This window comes from Urocampus carinirostris, chromosome 4 (genome assembly GCF_059441175.1).
Source record: "Urocampus carinirostris isolate Australia breed hairy pipefish chromosome 4, RoL_Ucar_1.0, whole genome shotgun sequence".
NCBI classification, from domain to species: Eukaryota; Metazoa; Chordata; class Actinopteri; order Syngnathiformes; family Syngnathidae; genus Urocampus; species Urocampus carinirostris.
In genome coordinates, this window is record NC_142352.1 from 232,694 (window position 1) to 253,887 (window position 21,194).

The 21,194-nt window shown below is 45.9% G+C and overlaps 1 protein-coding gene across 1 annotated transcript in view; it reads left to right on the forward strand.

Moving 5' to 3' along the window:
- Window positions 1-2,089: 2,089 nt before the first annotated feature.
- The window catches only part of lpar1 (lysophosphatidic acid receptor 1), a 28,697-nt gene continuing 9,592 nt past the window's right edge, over window positions 2,090-21,194 (forward strand). The window contains exons 1-2 of the mRNA XM_088333111.1: window positions 2,090-2,382; window positions 17,487-18,241. Coding sequence (XP_088189237.1) covers window positions 17,503-18,241 — 739 coding nt within the window. The 5' untranslated portion in view covers window positions 2,090-2,382; window positions 17,487-17,502. The remainder of the gene's footprint in view (window positions 2,383-17,486; window positions 18,242-21,194) is intronic.

A 21,194-nucleotide genomic window follows, 5' to 3' on the forward strand; every position in this document is an offset into this window, starting at 1 on the left:
TGCACTCTCTCTTACTTTGTCAGTCCGTCAACGAAACCTCTGCCCCGCAAGACGCGGGTTACGACTCAGTCCAGTTCCCGTTGGTATTTCCCGTCCGGTATCGTACCCGTTTATTTTGTCCGGGGTAATTTTGGTTTCCAGTTTTGTTTCCGTCTATTTTTTTCCTGTTCATTATTTTTGCCAGTTTTCGTTCCCGTCTAGTTGTCCTGTTGATTTTCGATATCCCGATTCATTATCTTTCCTGTCTGTCCTGTCCTGTCCAGCATCGACCCCATCTGTCCGATATCAACCCGGGCGATTGGAATCCATTTTGTCTGTCTCTGGCTTCCCGTCTTTCCACGCCAGACCGCTGTCTAACGTGCATGACTCCCCATTTCCCGTCAAATAAAAGGCTCGCGTGAGAAGGTCACGCGTTTGGGTCCTGATCCTGTTCTAGTTCTTGACAGAATGAGCTCTTCTGGAGGATTCCCATTTTCCTCATGCTTGTGTGATTTCCCTTGACCGCATGGCGCTTTCAGATCAGGGGACGGGGTGACGGCGGCCTGCGAATTCCGACAGTTTGTGGTTAAGGGCGCCACAAATCGACGGGACTCGATCCCTACGGCTCTGATATTTGGATTTTCAGTTGAGTATATTTATAAAATAATGATAAATTACGATTCATGGATGAAAAGTTGGATCGTAAAAGTATATTTGATCCAGAAAGATGTCCTCAAGGCTATCGAACTGACCGGCCGAGGGACTCCTTTTTTCAAAATTGACAATTATTCACGACAGGATGGAGAGACTTTTGGTTTTGTGGACGAACAACAAGAAGCTAGCAGGAGCTAGCGAGAGGGAGAGCACAAGTGTGTCTATTCGCAAAGAGCTAAAAGTCGACACGGCGTCGGAACGGTTTCGATCGGACGCCATCGCCGCTTCCCAGAAGAGGACCGTGACTGCGGTTCGGCGGGAGGAAGCAGCGAGTGCGGGTTACAAAGCCGCAGGAGAATTTCTGCAGCGCTTCGCTTTATTCAAATCAAAGAAGAACAATATGCCGTAAACACCTTTGTGTGTATGTTTATTTAAAGGCCCGGTGTGTAATATTTGACCGCTACATAGCAGACAAACGCGGCGGACGACAAAGTGTGGATTCCACCGAGTAACGCCCTTACAAAATACAAAATCATCTTACACCATATTTTTTTCAAACGTGTTCGTTTATGTCGTTTAACATGTGATACTCTACATGTGTTTCCTTATATCATATATATTGTTAACATTTTGATGTGAGATACTGAGTTGCTCGACATGAATGTGGTTTATTATTAAAAAAAATGAAGAGGCTTGGACCTTCACTGTAAAAAGAAAAAATACATGCAAATATCATTCAATAGAATAATACATTTTCTTATTCAAATGATGAATTCATTTTTTGCATTCAATGATTGTTGGTAATATACTGATTCAAGGGATAACCACAAACCTGTCTTTTTAAATTTTCTCCTTTTCTACTTCCTTTTTTTTCTTAACTTCTTGGTACAACAATAACGATTCGTCATAGAACGCATCGAAGCGAGCGAGCCGTCGGAGAGCCGGCTCTCTTGAACGAGTTGAGCCGGTTCTCTAAAAAGAGACGGACTTCCTTTCGCTACATCACTATCGCATGAAATCTGAGGCGGCAGACGCATGCGCACAGTAGCATCGAACCTCTCTCTTCGTTTGCAACAACAACAACAAAACGATACAGAGATAGAGGATACCGCGGCCAACGCGTTGGACTGAATTGATTTGCATCAGTGTATAGCGGTCATTGACAAATTTGCCTTTTTCCGTACAGATTTTCTCGTACGTCGTACACGTCTTCAAATGCGTCCTAAATGTACTTTGGACGGCAAAAACCTAGAGCTTGACAGGTATGCGCTTGTCTTGAGAGCTGACACCATCCTGGGACAAATGAAGCTCCTACGAAGAGCTAGGAGTCCATCACGCTTGAGTATGAGTGCAGGAAGGGTTGCGCTTGAAATTTGCTGCACACACTTGAGTGTTTGTTTGCATTCAGACGCCATTTTCCACCGTGATGACGTCACGCGCATACGTCAAGAGAGAGAGAGAGAGAGAGAGAAAGAGAGAGGCGGAGGCGCCAGGCACCAGCAGGAAAAAAAAGAAGGAGAAAAAAAAAAGGAGGAGAGGATCCCCAAAAAGTAGAGAGTGGCTGCAAGGAGAAGCGCTTTTGGATTCGGCCACTTTTTGCTCTTTTCTTCGGGACGGACCAAAAGAGTGGAACCCGCGTGTCGGATTTTGACGCGTGGCCCATTTGACAGGACGCAAGATCCCGAGGCAGTTTTTGCAAACTTTTGGAAATCAGAAAGAAGGACAACGAAACATCTCGGCTCGGGACAAGTAAGTGAGACGTCATTTCATATTACGCAATCGGGAAGAAATGCAATAGGTGAGCCTTTCGGCTTTTTTTATGGATTTATTGTTTTCGCGATGCACTTTGTACACCTTTAAGGGGCAAAGCGCGACTTTTGCGCGAGACGAACACCAAACGTGTCTCCATCAACTCATCGGACGTGGAATTCTCCAATCACGTCTAAAATCAAGCGGGGGAAAAAAATCTAGAAACTAGTTTGCAAGACTAAAAAAAAATCAATCGTTATCCCGCTGACAAACCATTGAAACTCTATTTTTCTGCTCCAATCAAAGTATCTTTCATTTTAAAACCCATTTCCAAGCACGAATTCAAAAAATGCTTTCCATGAGGAAAAACAGTGGCTAGGATTTCACAACTGCATTTGAATGCTGTCAAACTCATTGGAAGTCGGGGGCCAGACCATAAAACATTCTGTCGAGGGCCAAACGAGTAGATTCAAGAAAAAGAAAAAGAGGGATCAAGAAATAAGAGAAAGAGGGAGAGAGGGCGAGACAAAGAAGAAATGAGGAAGAAATGATCTCCTCGGTCTGTCTGTGGAACAAGACTGTGACAGCGGTCTGTCGCTGAAGCTGCTCTTCTGTTTGGAGATGGATTCCGATAAGATCTTTCCATTCACGTTTTCATCGCTTTAAATAAGCGCTTCTCGATGATTGTCCGTCACGCTCCCCCTAGGAAGAAGAAAACCTCCGGCGCCTCCGTGCGATTTCGATTTGGAGGTTTTGTTTTGTTTGTTTTTCAGGACATTTGTCGCTTTGTACCTCCATTTGTTATGAAACCCCATCCCTCTCTCGGAGCATCCCCGCCTCCGGTTCCTGCCCCACGCCCAAAGAAAAAGAGGGAGAGGGAGAGAACGTTAGAAACGGAAGATAAAAAGTCGTGAGAAAGGGAGAGGAAGTAAGAAATCCAAAGAAAATAGACAGAAGGAGAGAAAAGAAAGCGCAAAGAGTATGAAGAGAGAAAAGAGAGAAGAGGAAAAAAGGAAGTTAGAGCAAAAGAGGTTAAAAGACACAGAGAGAGAAAGAGACAATGAGCAACATGAGCAAAAGAGAGACACAGAGAGTGAAAGAGACAGAAACAGAGAGTGGGAGAAAAGGGGAGGAAAAGAAAGAGAGAGAGAGAGAGAGAGAGAGATACAAACAAATACAAGTACATTGTCTTTGTTGGAGGCACCTGGCTTTGGCAACATCAAGTGGACCTATTTCAACCTGCAGCTTGTTTTTCTCTTGCGCTTCTCTGAGTGTGGTCAGGCGGTCCGGATTCAATCCCTTAGCGGGCCCGATCCGGCCCACGGGCCGCCCGTTTGACACCTGTGTGCTAGAACTTCATCGGAGTCCAATCTTTCTTCTCATCGTCCCAAACGATCGAGTCAGAAAGTCACAACACGAGAAAAGTTGCGCTCGAAATGAGCAGAATTCTCTCTCTCTCCGAAGAAACTTTGTTTGGTCTTTGAAGAGGAGACTCCGACGCCAATCGTTGTTGTTTACACGAAACGGCCAAGTGGGCCCGAGACCACCTCTTATTTTCTGATCTACTTAGCATGTGCTATCTTTTGATGACGTGCGAGGGCAATGTTGACTCGGGGGCCCCCGGGGGGTCTTTCAGCAGCAAAAGCATCTGAGGTTGGGGCCCCTGACTCTTTTTCAAGATGTTTCCAGGACACAGAGGACTTTTGTCCGTTTCTGCCAACCTTACTTTGGCATCGGGGCGGCATGAGTTCAGGAGGTAGATGGAGAGGTCGCGGGTTCCATTCCCGGCTCCTCCGTGTTATATGTCGAAGTGTCCTCGGGCAAGACCCTGATAGCAGGTCGTTGCCTTACATGGCTGACGCTGCTATCGGTGAGTTAGTGTGTAAAAGGGAAAAGTGTGAAGCAGATTGTAAAGCCCATCGGGAGCTCTTCATTGACTTGAAAAGCTCTATGGGAATGCAGAACATTTACATTTTTTGACATTCTGGTTTCAGAGGAAAGGCAAAAGGTAGCCCGCTCCTTTGACGTCTATCGCCGTCATTCCGTGTTTTTTTCCGTGACTTCGGAAGCTTTTTCCCACGTCGAATGCTTTTTCCTAAAGACAGGAAAAGGAAACATGCGTGTTGTGAACATTGCAAGCTGCATCCCAACATTCCCAACATTCTTCGTCTCTGCGCGGATTGACTTCAGTTCACTGTGAAAATGCTATTGGAACTAGAATAGTACATTTTTGTTAGAAAATATTCTTTTATTTTGTGCATTAGGTTCCATTTTTATGATATCATATACAATTATATCATCAGTACAATTAGAATTTATCATATACTAATTCAAGCAGGGTTGTCAAACTCATTTGAGCTTAGGGGCCACATGGTCTGAAGAAAAAAAACCATCACGGGGGGCAAGACTCATAGATTAAAGAGAAAAAAACAGCAAGAAAGAAAGAGCGAGGGAGAACAAGATGAATTGACAGAAAGAGAATACAAGAGAGAGTGAAAGAGAAGAAAAGAAAGAGAAAAGGAGAGGCGGAGAGGTAGAGAAAGGTGAGAGAGATGGGAAAGAGAAAAATAGATGGAGGAAGAAAGAGAGTTATAGGAAAAAAGAGAGATACATCAAAGAAATGCCCTGCGATGGGCTGGCAAGCAGTCGAGGGTGTCCCCTGTCCACTGCCCGATGATTGCTGGGATGGGCTCCGGCACCCCCGCGACCCTACTGAGGATAAGCGCTGCAGATCATGAGATGAGATGTGGTGAGACATCAAAGAAAAAGAGAAAAAGTCAGAAAGAGAAAGTGAGAAAGTAAAATCGGTCCAGTGGCTTTGGAGTCTGGCTTTGTCAACCTCAGGTGGACATACAGTATTACAAAGGGAAGCAGATTTTTCCTCTTGCTCTCGTCTCGGTGTCGTCTCACGGGCCGAATAATAAACCTCGGTGGGCCGCAAACCGCAACTTTGACACCCGTGGATAAAAGGAATCCCTAAATTTCTCCTTTCTCTCCCATTAGCTATTTCCTTTTTTTCCGTTTTTCTTTTCTTGTTTAATTGTTATGCTTTATTTTCCTCTACTTGAAGTCATTTTGTTCATTCTGCTACATAATTACGGTAAATATAAGGATTAAAGCCACCCCAAAAACATCAAAAGAGCAGTTTGGGAGGCCCAAAAGCCGGCTCTTTCGGCTCGACTCTCTAAAAAGAGCCGGAATCGCCATCGCTGGATCGTGGAGACGGTGGAGAGAAAAGCAGGCGGGAAATATCAAAGGAAACTCATCCTTTTTTAATTCTAATGATGATCACGAATGCGAAATGTGAGACGAGACGGGATTTATTTCGAGTGAAGACTTTGCGGCGGAGCGAGTGAGCCGTGGTAAACGTTTTCAGCCTAAGTGGCATGTTGCACCCTTTCTCCTCATTGCGTCATCATGGAAATGACACTTTTCAGTTAGCGACCGTGTTTTCCTCACCAGTAAACAAACGCTAATGGGATCCAAAGCGGTCGTCGTGTTTGAAAAAAGAAGAAGTGGCGTCTTTCTCCCTTTCTCGTAATTGTGTACGTCGAGAGAAGACGCTTTTCAGTTGGCGAGCGTCTTCTCCTCACAAGTAAACCAGAGCTCATTTGGCAAAAAGTCGTCACGTTTAATAGAATAGAATCTACCTTTATCGTCATTGTTACAAAATGGGTTGAACATGTTGTGACAACGGAATTGGAGGTGGCACTCCAGGTTTGCATTTAACAGTGAGGAAATGTGGAGGGGTAAAGACAAGATGAAGACAAAACAGGCAAAAGTGCTTGATGGGAAAAGGAAGGACTCTGCCATCAAAAGTGAGCATTCGAGCACATTTGAATCGAGGTTTTGTGGCCAAAGCCACTCTTCCTTCCGTCTCTATCCGTCAAATTTGTTTTTTTCTGGTTTTTCTATCTTTGATTCCCATTTTTTACGTGTCTCGAACGAAGCCAGTTATTTTGTCACTTTACCGTCGTCGTTCCGAGGAATTCGCTGTGTTTTGACGATTGTGTTTGAACGCGCTTTCTGGATTCGATTTCGAGTCATTTGAGTTTGTGCAAAGTCAGAAAAAGACGGGAAGAAGACGCGACGGCTCCTTTTTATTCGGTAGAAAGTCGCCAAAAGGTCTTTTGAAAGACTTTTTGGTGACTCGAACTTAAGAAGAGACGCCGATCAAAATACGTCTCTTTTTGGCTTAAAGGATTGTCTTTTTCATGAATTTCTAGGAGCCAAAATGGGACCCCAAAACGACTCTTTTCAGACTCCATTTGGCCCACGGGGGACGGGCTGAACACCAGCCAGTTTTAGATGTCTAAATTCGATTTAAAACAGACCGTATACAAGACAAAATCCAAAGACCAAAAGACACTTAGTGCCTAGTTGGTCTGAACTTACAAAAAAGGAATTTTCAATAGTTTAGAACCACATTTTTGAGGACTTCATTTGGACAAGTTAAAGACTATTTTTCAACCCAATTTGGGCTAAACACGACCCAATGTTACACGTTTATTTCGAGGTTCATTCATTTAAAAAAACGGACCAGACAATTATCTGCGTGTGCCGGAAAGGAAAGTGTTAAAGTTAGGTTGTCTATTTTTGGTCTAAAATAATTTTAGCCCCCACATCCAAGCTTTAAAAGTTATCCTGAGAAGTACTCAGCCAGCAAAAACGGGTCGAAAATAAGCCAAAATAATGCCGACGTTTTTATTTTGCTGTGAAGAATTGTCTTTTTTTTGCGACTTTTCAGGGGCCAAAACTGGACCGTAGAACTCTTATTTTCAGACTGGATCGGTTCCTTAGCGGACAGACTATTATTTTGGGACGAAATCCATAAAAGATGCGACTCGGCTCATTTGCCAATCTTCGTGGCAATCGGTGTGGCTCGCAATCCTATTCTGTCACGTCTCGCTAAGATGAGGTTTTTCTCCAGAGACGAGGGTCATAAATCATCAGGATCCTGCGATCTGCGATCTAAATCCTAGGGCTGGCGGTCGGCGTATCGTGCGAGGAGACCTCGGCCTCGGGGAACGCGAACGGCTCCGGTAATGAGCGCCGCTCGCTCTCACGATCCGTCGCGTCTCGCTAAGAAAAGTTTTTCCTTCGAAGACCGGGGTCATAAATCATCGGGGTTCTGCACAGCGTCCCGCGTTATATTGCGCAACGAGACCGTAGCTTCGGGGAACGCTAATGGCCACGGCTCGGCGAGCTCCGTTCCCCCCCACGCGCCCAACCGCTCATTAAAAAAAAAGTGAAGCACACGATTGTCAGCAGAATGAAGCAAAATGGCGTGAAATCTGTTTCCACTCCAACTTTAGAACGGTAGGGGTGCTTTTGCAGGGCGATACTGAACATTTGGCCAGCTCTTTGCAAGCCACTTTAAAGGGAAGACTGCGAGAAGAGAACGGATGCTGTTCTTCTGCAGCTCGGAGGTGTGAATGAAAACGGATTTGTCGTTTGGTTTGACCGAGCCAAAATGGAACACACCAAAGGCTTTGTTTAGCATCAAAACTCCATGCTAACGCTAATATGAGAAATGGACTATTCTGAGACAAAGCAGAAAATGGAAAGTTTTTTAAGATGATTCTGGATGGATCGATGGATACTTTATTCATACCTGTAGGAAAATTCACACTTCCAGCAGTATCCTTGTGTTAAAAAATAAAATAATAAAATGATTTAGAATACAAAAATAGCCAATATAACCTGTCGATATAGAGTGATACGGAAAATACACACTGTAATAAAAATAGGGTAATATGCAAACGTGGGGGTGGGGTTTCATGTGGGCTTTGAGTGCCCCGGGTGGAGTTCAAGAGCCTCGTGGCATGAGGAAGAAATGATCTCCTCAGTCTGTTTGTGGAACAAGACTGTGACAGCGGTCTGTCGCTGAAGCTGTTCTTCTGTTTGGCGATGGATTCTGATAAGATCTTTCCATTCACATTTTCATCGCTTTAGATAAGCGCTTCTCGATGATTGTCCGTCACGCTCCCTCCGAGGAAGAAGAAAACATCTCGCGCCTCTGTGTGATTTCGATTTGGAGATTGTTTTGTTTGTTTTTTAGGACATTTGTCACTTTGTCCCTCCATTTGTTATCCGACCCCATCCCTCTCTCGGAGCATCCCCGCCTCCGGTTCCTGCCCCACGCCCAAAACTTTTTTTTTAACGGGCAAGGTAGGGTTCAAGTCCTGTCCGGTTTGGGCGGATGGAAGCGAAACAAAAAGGCTTTGTGTCGGGCGTACGAGTCGGCCTTTGACGGCCCAATGACCCTAGAAGCCGACGCGGAGCCTTTTCCGGGTCCGCGAGAACCAGAAGCCGCATTTAGCGGCCGGGCGGCCGCTGTTGCGGGGCTGCGAATGGCGTCACGCACGCCGTCACCCCGGACCGTGAATGGGAGCCTTGTGCCGCTCCTCGCCACGAGCGAGGCGCTGGTGTGAGGGCAGAATGCGGTAATGTGCAAAAAGCCCTACTGTATGTCGGCATATTGCGGCTTGTTAGCGCTTTTCCCCTGTTTAAGCCTCCCCCCCCCCCCATCGAGGGCATTCTGGAGCCAGCGAAGGAGGGAGCCGAGCCGGTGGGGGAATGTGAACAATGCGCAGATTGTGGAGGCGCAACTGGGTCGGGGGTGAAATACGGGGAGTGGGACCTTCAAAAAGCAAAGAACATTTTTGGAAAGAGGAGGGCTCCCGTGCCCGTTTGCCAGTCGGCCACCGAGGAAAAGTCCAGTCGGATCGAGACCATACGTTTTCACCGTCCGACAAATGAGGAAGGAGAAGGAGTCGGTCGGCGAGCTTATCTGGTCGGCGCGGACGGATGTCTCGGAATCCCTTCCGGGAAGACGACCCGCCATCGAAGGACGGAAGATTGAAGACACGTGTTGTCGTACTTAACAGAACATCGTTGACTTGCTGACAGCAAAGACTGTTAGGGGAAAAAAACGATATTCCAAACGTAGCGTTGACCAAATTGTTGGAATATGAGTTATCTGACTCCATTAACCAAACACAAACTTCATTCTCCCAACAATGCATGCTCCTACCTTAATTTAGGGAAATATATTACAAGAGACAGACTTTTCCACACAGGGGCAGATTTATTTTCTTAAAGTATTTAACGAAGTGAATTCCATCAAATTTAGCCGAATTATTGTCAAATTAGTCTAATTAGTCTTCGTCGATTCTCCCGTCTCTCGTCTCTCTTCTCTCCTTCTGTCTTTCGTCTTTTCAAACGTCGGGGCGTCGACCACCCCTCATGGGCGGGCCAGGAACTCCCCACGTGGCCCCCACCTCGTCTGACCCGTGCATCAGGAAGGCCCCCCCCATGGGGCGGGTCAGGTGTCAGCTTCACCACCTCCTCGCCGAAAGGCGCCGCCACGTCTAAAGGAAACTCGTATCGGCTCAAAACAATGCCAGGCGTTTCTCAAAACGAGGCCTAATTCCCCCGTCGGCGCCCCGCTTTTAAAATTTCCCGGCCAAAACACGCCACGCTCGGAACGGCGCCACCTGTCCTCGAACTTCAGCCTCTTCTGTGATAAATCTTCATTGCGTTCAATAACTGTCATTTGTAAAATCCCTTTATAGTCAATTCAATAAAATAAAAAAGATTTTCGAGACCCAAAAACCAATTTACAGATTCGACGTCAACTGGAGCCAAGAGGAGAAAAGTCGCCGTCCGGTGTGTCCCGGCTTCTTTTTCGTCGTGAACTTTGGTCCAAATGAAGACGGACGCGCAAAGTAGAAGAGGCCTGGATTTGTACGAGATCCCTCTTTGGGGGGGGGCGCCAAGACTCGAGGAGAGTCTGCAATTTGGTTGGAATGCCGAAGCCTAAAAAGAAGAGCCACGGCTTTCCAGGAGCGGCCCGTCGGATCCCGTCGGGAGTCCCTCGGAGTCGGACGCCCTCGCCGTACGAATCCTTTTCCGCCTTTGTCGTGCATTTTTGACAGCAGGCGTGACGGTTCCGGCTCTTTTCAGACCATCGGCTCTTTCGGGTAAAGCCGCGGGAAAAAAACCCACACCGGATGACCGAATACCAGACAAAAATCGACTCAAAAAACCCTCTGAAAGAAAAACAAAGCGAAAAACCCACCTTGCCAAAATAGAGAAATTCTTGAAAAACAAGCAGAAAAACACTTCGAACCACCCTTAGAAAGTAGCAGATACTCCCAAAAGAAACTGAAAAAAGACCAAAAATCCCCTCACCCCCAAAAAATCCTAGAAGCAGCCTTTTGGGGCGACATCGGCTCAGGAGGTAGAGCGCTCGTCCGGGGATTAAGAGATCGCGGGTTTGATTCCCGGCTCCTCCGTGTTATATGTCAAAGTGTCCTTGAGGAAGACACTGAATCCCTAATGGCCCCAATAAGCATGGCTGCTATTGGTGTGTGAGTGTGTGTGTGAATGGGTAAGTGTGAAGCGCTTCTGGAGCTCTTCATTGACTTGAAAAGCGCTCTAGAAATTGACAGACCATTGACATTTCAACTTATTTCTGCTCCCTAAGCGGCTCTTCCGATTTTTGTCGTCGCTTTAATCCATATATCCACAATTATTCAAATAGAATAGAATAGAATATAGTTTTATTGTCATTGTTACAAAATGGGTTAAACATATTGTGACAACGAAATGAGACGTGGCACTCCAGTTTCACATTGAACAGTGAGGATGAAAAAAAAACAAGAAGATAAAGGTTATAATTGACACAATATTTACACAAGAAAGGTGTGGGCATGTGGGATGTGACGTACAGTTTTGGGATCGACATTAGTCAACATTCTAACAACGTTATGTAACATGACAAAATGACTTTAGAAAGGGAGAAAAAGTGAGGAAAGCAAAAAAAGGAAACAAATGAAACAAAAAAAGGAAATACAAAATGAGAGAGAGAAAGAAGTACAAACCTCTGAAAAAAGAAATACAATTGAAAACTTAGAAGGGGAAATGAGAGAGAGAGAAAAAGTGGAGAAAAAATATGTCCAAAAAAAGGAATAAAGAGAGGAAAAAAAGAAAACCGCAAAAGATGAAGAAAAAGAGTCAAAAAAAGGATCCTGAAACTTGGTGAAAGCCATAGATCGAGATATTACATGACGAGCTTTGGTTTACTTGTGAGGAGAAGACGCTCGCCAACTGAAAAGCGTCTTCTCTCGACGTACACAAACGACGAGAAAGGGAGCAAGACGCCACTTCTTCTTTTTTCAAACACGACGACCGCTTTGGATCCCATCAGCGTTTGTTTACTCATGATTTCTTTACTATCTAGACATCTATCTCTCTAGACATCTACTTATCTATCTATCTATCTAGGCATCTATTTATCTATCTGTCACGAGACCGGACCAGATCGGAGGCAGGAGGCAGGAAGGGTGAACTCATTCGCGTTAACGATCAGTTACTTTTATTAAGGAAATAAAAGTCGTCCGACACTCAGGGACAAAAACAAAAACAGGCTGACGGGCAAACAGGAACTCAGACTAGGAATACTCACAAAACAGGCTTTTACTCAGAACGGGCAAGTACAGGTTTCCTCAAGTTAAACAGAACAGAATAATGCAAAGTAATGCAATGAACTCGCCTTTAGGAAGCACACATGCAAATTAGACGATCTGCTACAGCCGGTGCCCAGGGGGCGGGGCCAGCTCGACAACCATGCTGGACATGACACTATCTATCTATCCATCTATCTAGAGCAAAACAAACCAAGACAATATGCAGCGAACAGCCGCGATACATTCAGGTAACTGCGATCGCCCAAGGGGCAATCAAACTTTTTTCAATTGATCATCTTTGGTGCAAATGTGCAGCCTTTGACTGTAGAGAGGGTGGCCAGCACGCGTCGCTAACGACGGTCGGTTCCGACGGTTTGACATTTCCGTTTGACACGACGCACTTTCATGTCGTTCGCTTCTCTCTTCAAGGAGAACATGCCTACGGTCGGGGGAGACCCGATCTCTCCCCAGGATCCGAGCGGAAAGCCTTTTTCTTGTCACTCGCGCTTCCTCTCCGCATCAAAAAGCCAAAAGCGAGCCGCTCTTTTCGGACGGCTAATGGCCGCGGATGACAAACGGAGGCCGTCGGCTTTCGTCCGCCGGCCGCGCCGCCGTTTCCGGGCCCGTCGCCGTCGCTCGCTATCCGAGCTTTCGAGGTCTCCGGGGATATCGCTGCGAAGGACACCGCTCTCATTGTCTTTCACCAAAGTGCTTTTCTAGAAAATCCGCCCGTCTTACCATCTCGAACGGATGGTAAGACGGGCGGATTCAACGGCCTCGATTCTCCTTCATAACAACATTGTCGACATCAGGGACGTCCGACTGGTTTTAGCCGGGGGCCACAAATGCTCTAAAAAAATCTCACAGAAGCCGGACAAGTACGTTTAGAAAAGAGAGAGGAAGAAGGGCAAGGAAAGAGAAAGTGATCAACAGGTAGGGAGAACAAGGGAGACAGAGTCACAGTGAGAGAAAAAGAGCAGAATTGAGATAGGAGTGTAGAAATAAAGAGAGAAAAAAAGAAAAAAGGAAGAAATGAAGAGAGAAAGATAAAAAAAAGAAGAGAAGCTAAACAGAGAAAGAAAGTAAAAGAGTGAGCAGGGGAAAAGAGACAAAGTGACGTGAGAGAGAGAGATCAAAAAAGGGGTGAGAAAGAGAGAAACATAGAAAGAAAGAAAGATGATTACATCATAAGTTACAGAGAGAGGAAATAGAAAGAGTTGGAGAGTGAGAGAGGAATAGAGAAAAGAGAAAAAAGAGAGAAAAAGAATAAAGTGAGAGAGAAATCGAGAAATGCTACCAAAGTTGTTTAGCGAGTGTTAACTGGCTCGGGTGACGTCCGGTGGAAATATTTAAAACGACAGCTCATTTTTTTCTTGCGCTTCTCTCACTGTTGTCTTGCGGGAATCGGCGGGCCCGACCCGGCCCGCGGGCCGCCCGTTTGACACCGGCGGTTTACATAGAGACGAGGCAACGCGGCACTCCGGGAGAAAGTCGGAATGGAGACGAAAAAGAAAGGAAAAACCAAAAGGAAACTGGCGGCTAACTCGTTTTCAGTACGCGAACGTCGTTTAGACACGACGCTCTCGGAGAAACGCGTGATCAAAACCTGAAAGAGAAATATCAAATAAGCCAATGCCAGGATCAAGAGTCAAACCTATTCAAGGTCCGTGTCTGGATGATTTGGTGGTTACATAGTCTCCGCGTCGTTCCGATTTCTTGCCGGACCGCCTGCAATATCCGCTCTGAGCTTTTGGGGATTTTCTAGCGTTCCCGGGCTTCGTCCTTATGAAAGCAGGCCCGTTTCCCTCTCCAAAAGAGACTTTTTGTCTTCTTCTGTTAAAGACACAACATTGAATTTGCAAACCTAGAATAGATTGCTTTCAAAGTTTCATTGCAAAAAAAACCTACCTCATCCGTTGTTGAACCCGTCCAGTCCCGCCACCCAGATGTTGATAAGAAGACATAGAGGAGTAAAAAGTGAATTTTCCTTCATCTTACAAATAATGAGTACCATGTTTGACTGTAGGGCAGCACGGCGGCGCAGTGGTTAGCGCATGTGCGGCACAGTTCATGTCTTGGGAACCTCCTGCGTGGGTTCAAATCCAGCTCCAGACTTCCTGTGCGGAGTTTGTATGTTCTCCCCGTGCTTGCGTGGGTTTCCTTCGGGCACTCCGGTTTCCTCCCACATTTCAAAAACATGCATTTCAGGTGAATTGGTCGGTCCAAATTGTCCCTAGCTGTGAATGGGCGAGTGAGTTGTCTGTCCCCGTGTGCCCTGCGATTGGCTGGCAACCAGTTCAGGGTGTCCCCTGCCCACTGCCCGATGATTGCTGGGATGGGCTCCAGCAACCCCGCGACCCTACTGAGGATAAGCGGTGTAGCTAATGAGATGAGATGTTTGACTGTTTGCATATGAGCCTATTCTTATGACAGTGTGGATTTTCCGTAGCACTATTTCAATACTCTATATCGACACGTTATATTGGCTAATTTTGTATTCTAGATCTTTATTTTATCATTTATTTTTTTCAACACGAGTATACTGCTGGAAGTGGGAATTTCCCAAATTTCTATCTATCCATCTATCTAGAAATCTATCTAGACATCTACACATCTATCTATCTGTCTCTAACTATCTATCTATCTCTATCTAGGCATCTATCTTTCTAGACATCTATCTAGACATCTATCTGTCTGTCTGTCTATCTAGACATCTATATCTATCTCTATCAATCTATCTATCTAGACATCTATCTAGACATCTCTAACTGTCTGTCTGTCCATCTAGACATCTAGATCTTTCTATCTATCGATCGATCGATCTTTCTATATCTCTATCTATCTCCAGTGGATTTAGCGTTTGTTCATTTATCGTAGACGATCGGATGTCGAGTCTAGACCAAAGAAAACTGAACCTAAACAAAAGTCAAGTTTCTTGGACCGATTCTACTTTCATGGATGGACTCCCTGCCGTACCGGGACGAGTTTTCCCTAGCCGTTCTATCGTTCCGTATTCGGTTTGGATTTCTTCCGATAACATCGGAACTGCACAGCGGGCAAAAAAAAAAAGCTTACGTCGTATAAAGTAACCGAACAAGAACGGCACGAGGTCTGTGGCCCGATGACTCCGCGTTTTAATGAGGATTCTATTTCCAAAATGGAGTTCAGCGGAGCAGCCGGAAAGGTCTCTTTTGTTTAGAGATGAATGCAATCTCCGCGGAGAAACCTTGTCCTTTTTTCGGAATGACACAGAAACACGTTCCGGTCTTGACAAAAACGTAGGCCGATTCCAGTTTTTTGTGGAATGGGCGGATCGGTCTCCGCTCGGCAAGGCGGGATCGTCCTTGACGGAATCGATTGCGTTCTTCTGCGTCTCGACGTCAAACTTTCTAGATGCCGTTTTTCAAAGTGAGAAAAACAAATTCTGCTCATGACTCTGTGACTAAAGTTCAAATTAAAATAAGCCATTAAATCATTTGCAGGAAGCAGAGACCGTGTTTTGCAGTTTCGCAGGGGGGACTACAACTTTTGGTTGTCCGTTCCGACACATGCCAGTCTTTTAGAAGCCAGGACAAGAATAAGTCTTTTAAGTCTAGATTCGGGACCGAGTCTTTGGACGAGTCGAGACCGAAATGAGCAAGAATTTTGCAAGTGGAGAGTTCGACTTTTGAAAGCAGAGACAGAAACGAAACGGAGAGGGGTCGACTGAGACGGGACCAAAGCCGTATCTCGTCTTTTTCTTTAACGTTGCTATTTTGCTTCTGCCCGAGACCCTCAAAAAGTCGGGAGCTCTCCAGAACTGTATGGGAGTGTTTCTGGACCTCCATGTTGTTTTTGTCGTGTAAACCTTTGGAAAGCGGTTTTCGGATAGGTTGAGACCAAAACATCCTAGACATTTGAAAATGGCGACTTTTGGGGGTGGAGACCGAGACAAGAACAAGACCCGTGGAGGTAGAGACAGAGACGAGACCAAGAGTGTATCGACCCGAAAATAGAAGACAGTGACCAGTATCTAATCTGTTTTGGTTCTGATCTCTCTGAGACCAAAACTCTTCAAATGTGAGTGTATGTTATGGCTGTCAAACTTTTGGCCTCAATAGTTTATTTCTCCCAATATGTCAGAAAGTAAATTCAGGAAAGCTTCATTTGAATCAAATACTTCAAATTTGTAGAAATTGAGTGAGGAAAGCGAAAAAGACAAGATAGATAGATACTTTCTTCATCCGCTTTGGGAAATTCACACTTCCAGCAGCGTCTCTGCGCTGGAGAACAAAACGATGATAAAGCCAAAAGAATACACAAATACCCAATGTGACGTGCTAATACCCACTGTAGCGTCTTCTATACAGTATCTAGATAGTGCTACATAAAATACACACTGCAATAAAAGTACGGTAATATGCAATGTAGGTGGCGTGGTTTACTGCGGGCTTTTACTCTGCCGGGTGGAGTTAAAGAGCCTCATGGCACGAGGAAGAAAAGATCTCTTCAGTCTGTCCGTAGTACAAGACAGTGACAGCGGTCTGTCGCTGAAACTGCTCTTCTGTCTGGAGATAATGCTGTGTAGCGGATGCCATGGATTGTCCACGATCGACCGCAGCTTTTCCAGTGCCCGTCTCTCGGCTACTGTTGTTAGGCTGTCCGGCTCTTTGCCCACAACAGAGCTCGCTTTCCTAGCCAGATTACTTTGTCTCTCCGTTCAGTTCTTTTGCAACAAAATAGGTCAAGTCCTTTTATAGCCCTTAATCGGAGTTTCAAAGGGCTATGTGATGTTGTGTGCCTCGTGACGTAAGAACTACATTACCCAAAATGCCACATTGTTACGGAGCATGCGCAGTCTGTTCGGTACCGTTTACAGTCGTACGATATGGTTTACCAGCCAGTGAGGCGAGAGTAAACACTTGTACACGCCAACAAGCCTCAACGTATCATTTAGCGCTCGACTGCATGGACCAACGTGACACCGCCCCCTAACCTGTCACATGAGGGCAAGGAAAAACCTTTGCTAGATGAAAATTAGAAAACCTTGAGAAAAGTTCCCTGCGATTTTAGCCCTTCAATCGCCGTCAACTCACCCGCTAAACTTGACCTACTTCAAGTCATTGACAGTCGATTTAGGTAACTCAGTCCTATGTCCAGGTGCCGGTCTGATGTCTCAGAACATCCAGACTCCCTCACTCAGTCACCGGAAAGGACGTCATTCCACATTACTATAGGCTATAGAATCTAACACTTGCGTTGAGGTTGCCGAGCTGATCCCAGCTGGTGGGGCATCCCACAGGACCCTTGAGCAAAATATACAGTCAACCCTTCACATGAGTCATCAATCGCAGGCCACGAGGTCCATATGATTGTTTCAGAAGCCGGCAGTCCACCAGTTGAATATGATCGATACCGTCGCAGGTCTGGTTTCAGAAAACAGCGAGCCATCAGTTCTATTCGATTGACTCGGTATCTTGTTTTACAAAACCGTCAGTCTGAGAGTTCTGTACCATCGATACGGTATCTGGTCTGGATTCAGAAATGAGCAGGCCAGGAGTTTCACACGATTGATCTGAAACCCGGTTTGGATCAGAAGCCAGGGGTCTCATGAATTCCATACGATTGATGCGGTATCTGGTCTGATTTCAGAGAGCGTCACTCCGCCATGGAGGAAGAACAGTGCTACTACAACGAGACCATCGCCTTTTTCTACAACCGCAGCGGCAAGTACCTGGCGCGGGACTGGAACCCGGTCAGCCGTCTGGTGATGGGCCTGGGCATCACCGTCTGCATCTTCATTATGCTGGCCAACCTCTTGGTGATGGTGGCCATCTACGTCAACCGAAGGTTCCACTTCCCCATCTACTACCTGATGGCCAACCTGGCGGCTGCCGACTTCTTCGCCGGCCTGGCCTACTTCTACCTGATGTTCAACACGGGCCCCAACACCCGACGTTTGACGGTTTCTACTTGGCTCCTCCGGCAAGGCCTGATCGACACCAGCCTGACGGCGTCGGTGGCCAACCTGCTGGCCATCGCCATCGAGCGCCACATCACGGTGTTTCGGATGCAGCTGCACACCCGCATGAGCAACCGGCGGGTGGTGGTGGTCATCTTGATCATCTGGACCATGTCCATCGTCATGGGGGCCATCCCCAGCTTGGGCTGGAACTGCATCTGCGGCATCAGGTCCTGCTCCAACATGGCTCCCCTCTACAGCAATTCCTACCTGGTCTTCTGGGCCGTCTTCAACCTGGTGACGTTCGTGGTCATGGTGACCCTCTACGCTCACATCTTCGTCTACGTCCGACAGCGAACTTTGAGAATGTCTCGGCACAGTTCCGGACCTCGACGCAACAAGGACACCATGATGTCGCTGCTCAAAACCGTGGCCATCGTCTTGGGTAAGCGTCCGGCCCTTTTTGAAAACCGTTCCTTTTTTAGATTTTGAAAAAAAGTCATTGTAGTTCCTGAGAGAACCGCACGGTCTGGTCTTGTAAAAGGGATTTCGCAGTTATTGGATTTCTTTTTTTTTTTTGACGCCGAGTTGAAGCACCCAAGAAGGACTAGGCGGCACCGCGGGAGAGGTGTTATGGAAGCTTGAATTCCCTTCCCTGGATGTTGAAAACCGCGACAATGCAATACAGTGCATTGACAGTATGTGCCAATATGTCTGCAAAACTACAGCTCGTACACTTGACATCTGTCCAATCGAATAGAAAATCGAGTTGCTTTAACGTAGACGTTTAGCTACTTAGACCTTTTCCCTGTTGATCCTTTGCCGTGTATGGAGACAGATTTGGCATGGTACCGTCAAGTCAGCCATAGCGCGAGTCCTTTTTGTACCACCGGGGAAAACTCGGAAGCAACGTTCCCTGTCATTTTCCAAACGGGTCTGAGCGTTGACACAAAGTGGGTGAGCAACGCTTGAAACAACAGTGAGCGACGGCAATCCTAAGTGTGGCAACTAATCCATCATCAAACATGTCCAAAACTTGACATCAAGTTACATTTTGCCGAGTTTCCGGCAATGCAAACATTTTCACTTTTGAATGAATTGACTCATGTACGATTGCAAAGGTTGCAGGGCCTACAAACCTCACTTGTTTTTACAATTCTTTCACAAGATTTTCTTGTCGCATAATACTCACATTTTTGGGGGGTTATTGAGTCGATTGCACGATACACAACTGTATTGAATCCCATTTTTGAGTGGAAGTACAATGTTGGCAACAAGATTCACTTGATATCATTGGAAATGATTTGAATGCAACACAAACTTTTTCATCTTTTTCCCTGTTTTTTCTCCTTTTTTAAAAATTCCTTTTTTTTCTCATTGTGTTTATCTTTTCCTAGCTGTGACTTTTTTCTTGCTTTTTTGTTCTCTATTACCTTTTTTCCCTTTATTTGCTTCTTTCTTTTCTTCTGGCTTTTTTCTGAATTTTTCCTGCTCTTTTTTTTCTCTTTTTCTCTCCTTTGGTTTGTTTTTTTTTCTCAGCTTTTCACTACTTTTTCATTTTGGTATTTTTTTTTTTTTGTTCTACCTCCTTTGAGTCATTTTGTGTACAATTGTACATCATATTTGGTCGTGTAGGGATGAAAGAAGCAAAAACAACCCGAAGAGGCGTTTGGGACCCGAAAGAGCCGGTTCTTCATAGTGAGCCGAGGCGAAGAAGCCGGTTCTCGAAAAACTCTACTGACTTGACTCAACTTGGTTCTACTTCGACCTTGACTTCAAAATACCGCATTTAGAACACAGCGTCAAGGGAACCTGTGTATTTTGACCTTCATGCGCCGTAACTTTGACTTAATTCACTTCTAAATGAGCAATTTGGAGCCCTCATTTTTGTGAGCTGGCGAGACTTTCTTGTGCGCAGAAAAGCTCTGGGTAGTGCGCCATGGCGCACACACGCAGCTTAGAGGGAACATTGCTCGGAAGTAGTATCATTTCGCTATAGTTTCAACACAAAGCTCGAATAAACACGTGCGTGTCGAACGCTATCTTCTACACACAATCGATTATTGATTAAAGGAAAAGAGTTGCCTAAAGAGCAATCGACTCCCTGCCTGGCCTTGTCGGCCACCAGAATCCATCCTTGCTAGGAGTCAACAGCGTTATGCATGGATATGGCCCTTATGACAGTTCTTGACGGAGCCCGCTTCATTCTTTTATGGGAGCTGTGAAACGCGTTTCACAGTATTCTGCGCAAGCCTTCCGTTCCAATCCGTTTCCCGTTTTGCATCGGCAGTTGCCCTCGTCGCTCGTAGAGAAGGAGATGGCGACGGCGTGAGACGCAAAGCAGGACGCTTTAGACAAAACATTTGCGAGGATTCCGACACATTTCTCTCTTATCTCGCGGCGGCCGAAGGCCGACACCGGCTTCGTATTCTCGCCGGTTTATACTTCTGTTTGTTCTCGCTCGAAGCGACCTTGGATTTCCAACGACTCCGACACGGATCTTTCCTTCTTTAGCCGGTTGGCAAAAAGTTTGCCGCATCTACGGATAAAATGAAATCGCAAGAGATTCCTATTGAAGCCGTTTGTGTTACATGACTGAAAAGGAGCAGTAGTAGTGACTTACAGTTTGCATACGACTTTGTTTTCAAAAGTCATTCCTCCAGATTACAGATACCCAAAAGTAGCCAGTGACTCCGAAAGTAACCGTGTAGTTCCAAATAACCTTCTACATCAGCCGACCCCCTCCCTCAAACTGCTTTCAAATAACCGCATTAAAAAAAGTTGTACATCAACCTGCGGAAGCAATAAACCATTTCTTTATTTCTCGGTGCTTGCAAAGCAACACTTGGCAGAGACACTCCATATCCATTTTGTCTTCAAACCGACCAGAGATCTCCGTCACCATTTTTGGCTATTGTCCGAGGCGTTTTCTTTTGGTCTCTAAGGCACGGTGTATTGCAAAAATAATTTGTTAAAAAAGAAAGAATCAGAGTAGACATGACAGAGAAAAAAATTGCGTTCCAGGAAGGCGTTCTTTTGTAAGACTTTACTTCGAACACCGCACCGAGCAAAGCCTTCTAGAGCTTCATACGAGCGGCTAATATGTCCCGAGAAATCCGCGGCCTATCTTCTTCCGAGAGCAGCCGCGGAAGATCTGAGCCGACGTCCCCGTGGGATTTCTCAAAGTCACCGGCAGATTTTCTTCCCGGCTTCCAAATGTTGGCCCGATATCCACGGGGCGTGAAGTCCTTGTTTTGTAGAAGAGAATTCCGGACATTCTAAGACGGCCCGAGTGAAACCCGACAGTCTTTCTGTCTTCGCTAGAGTCGAAAGACGTTCTCGTTTGGCAAATATTCACCTTTTAGGGGATGGAGTTAGCCGCAAATATTCCAGTGAGA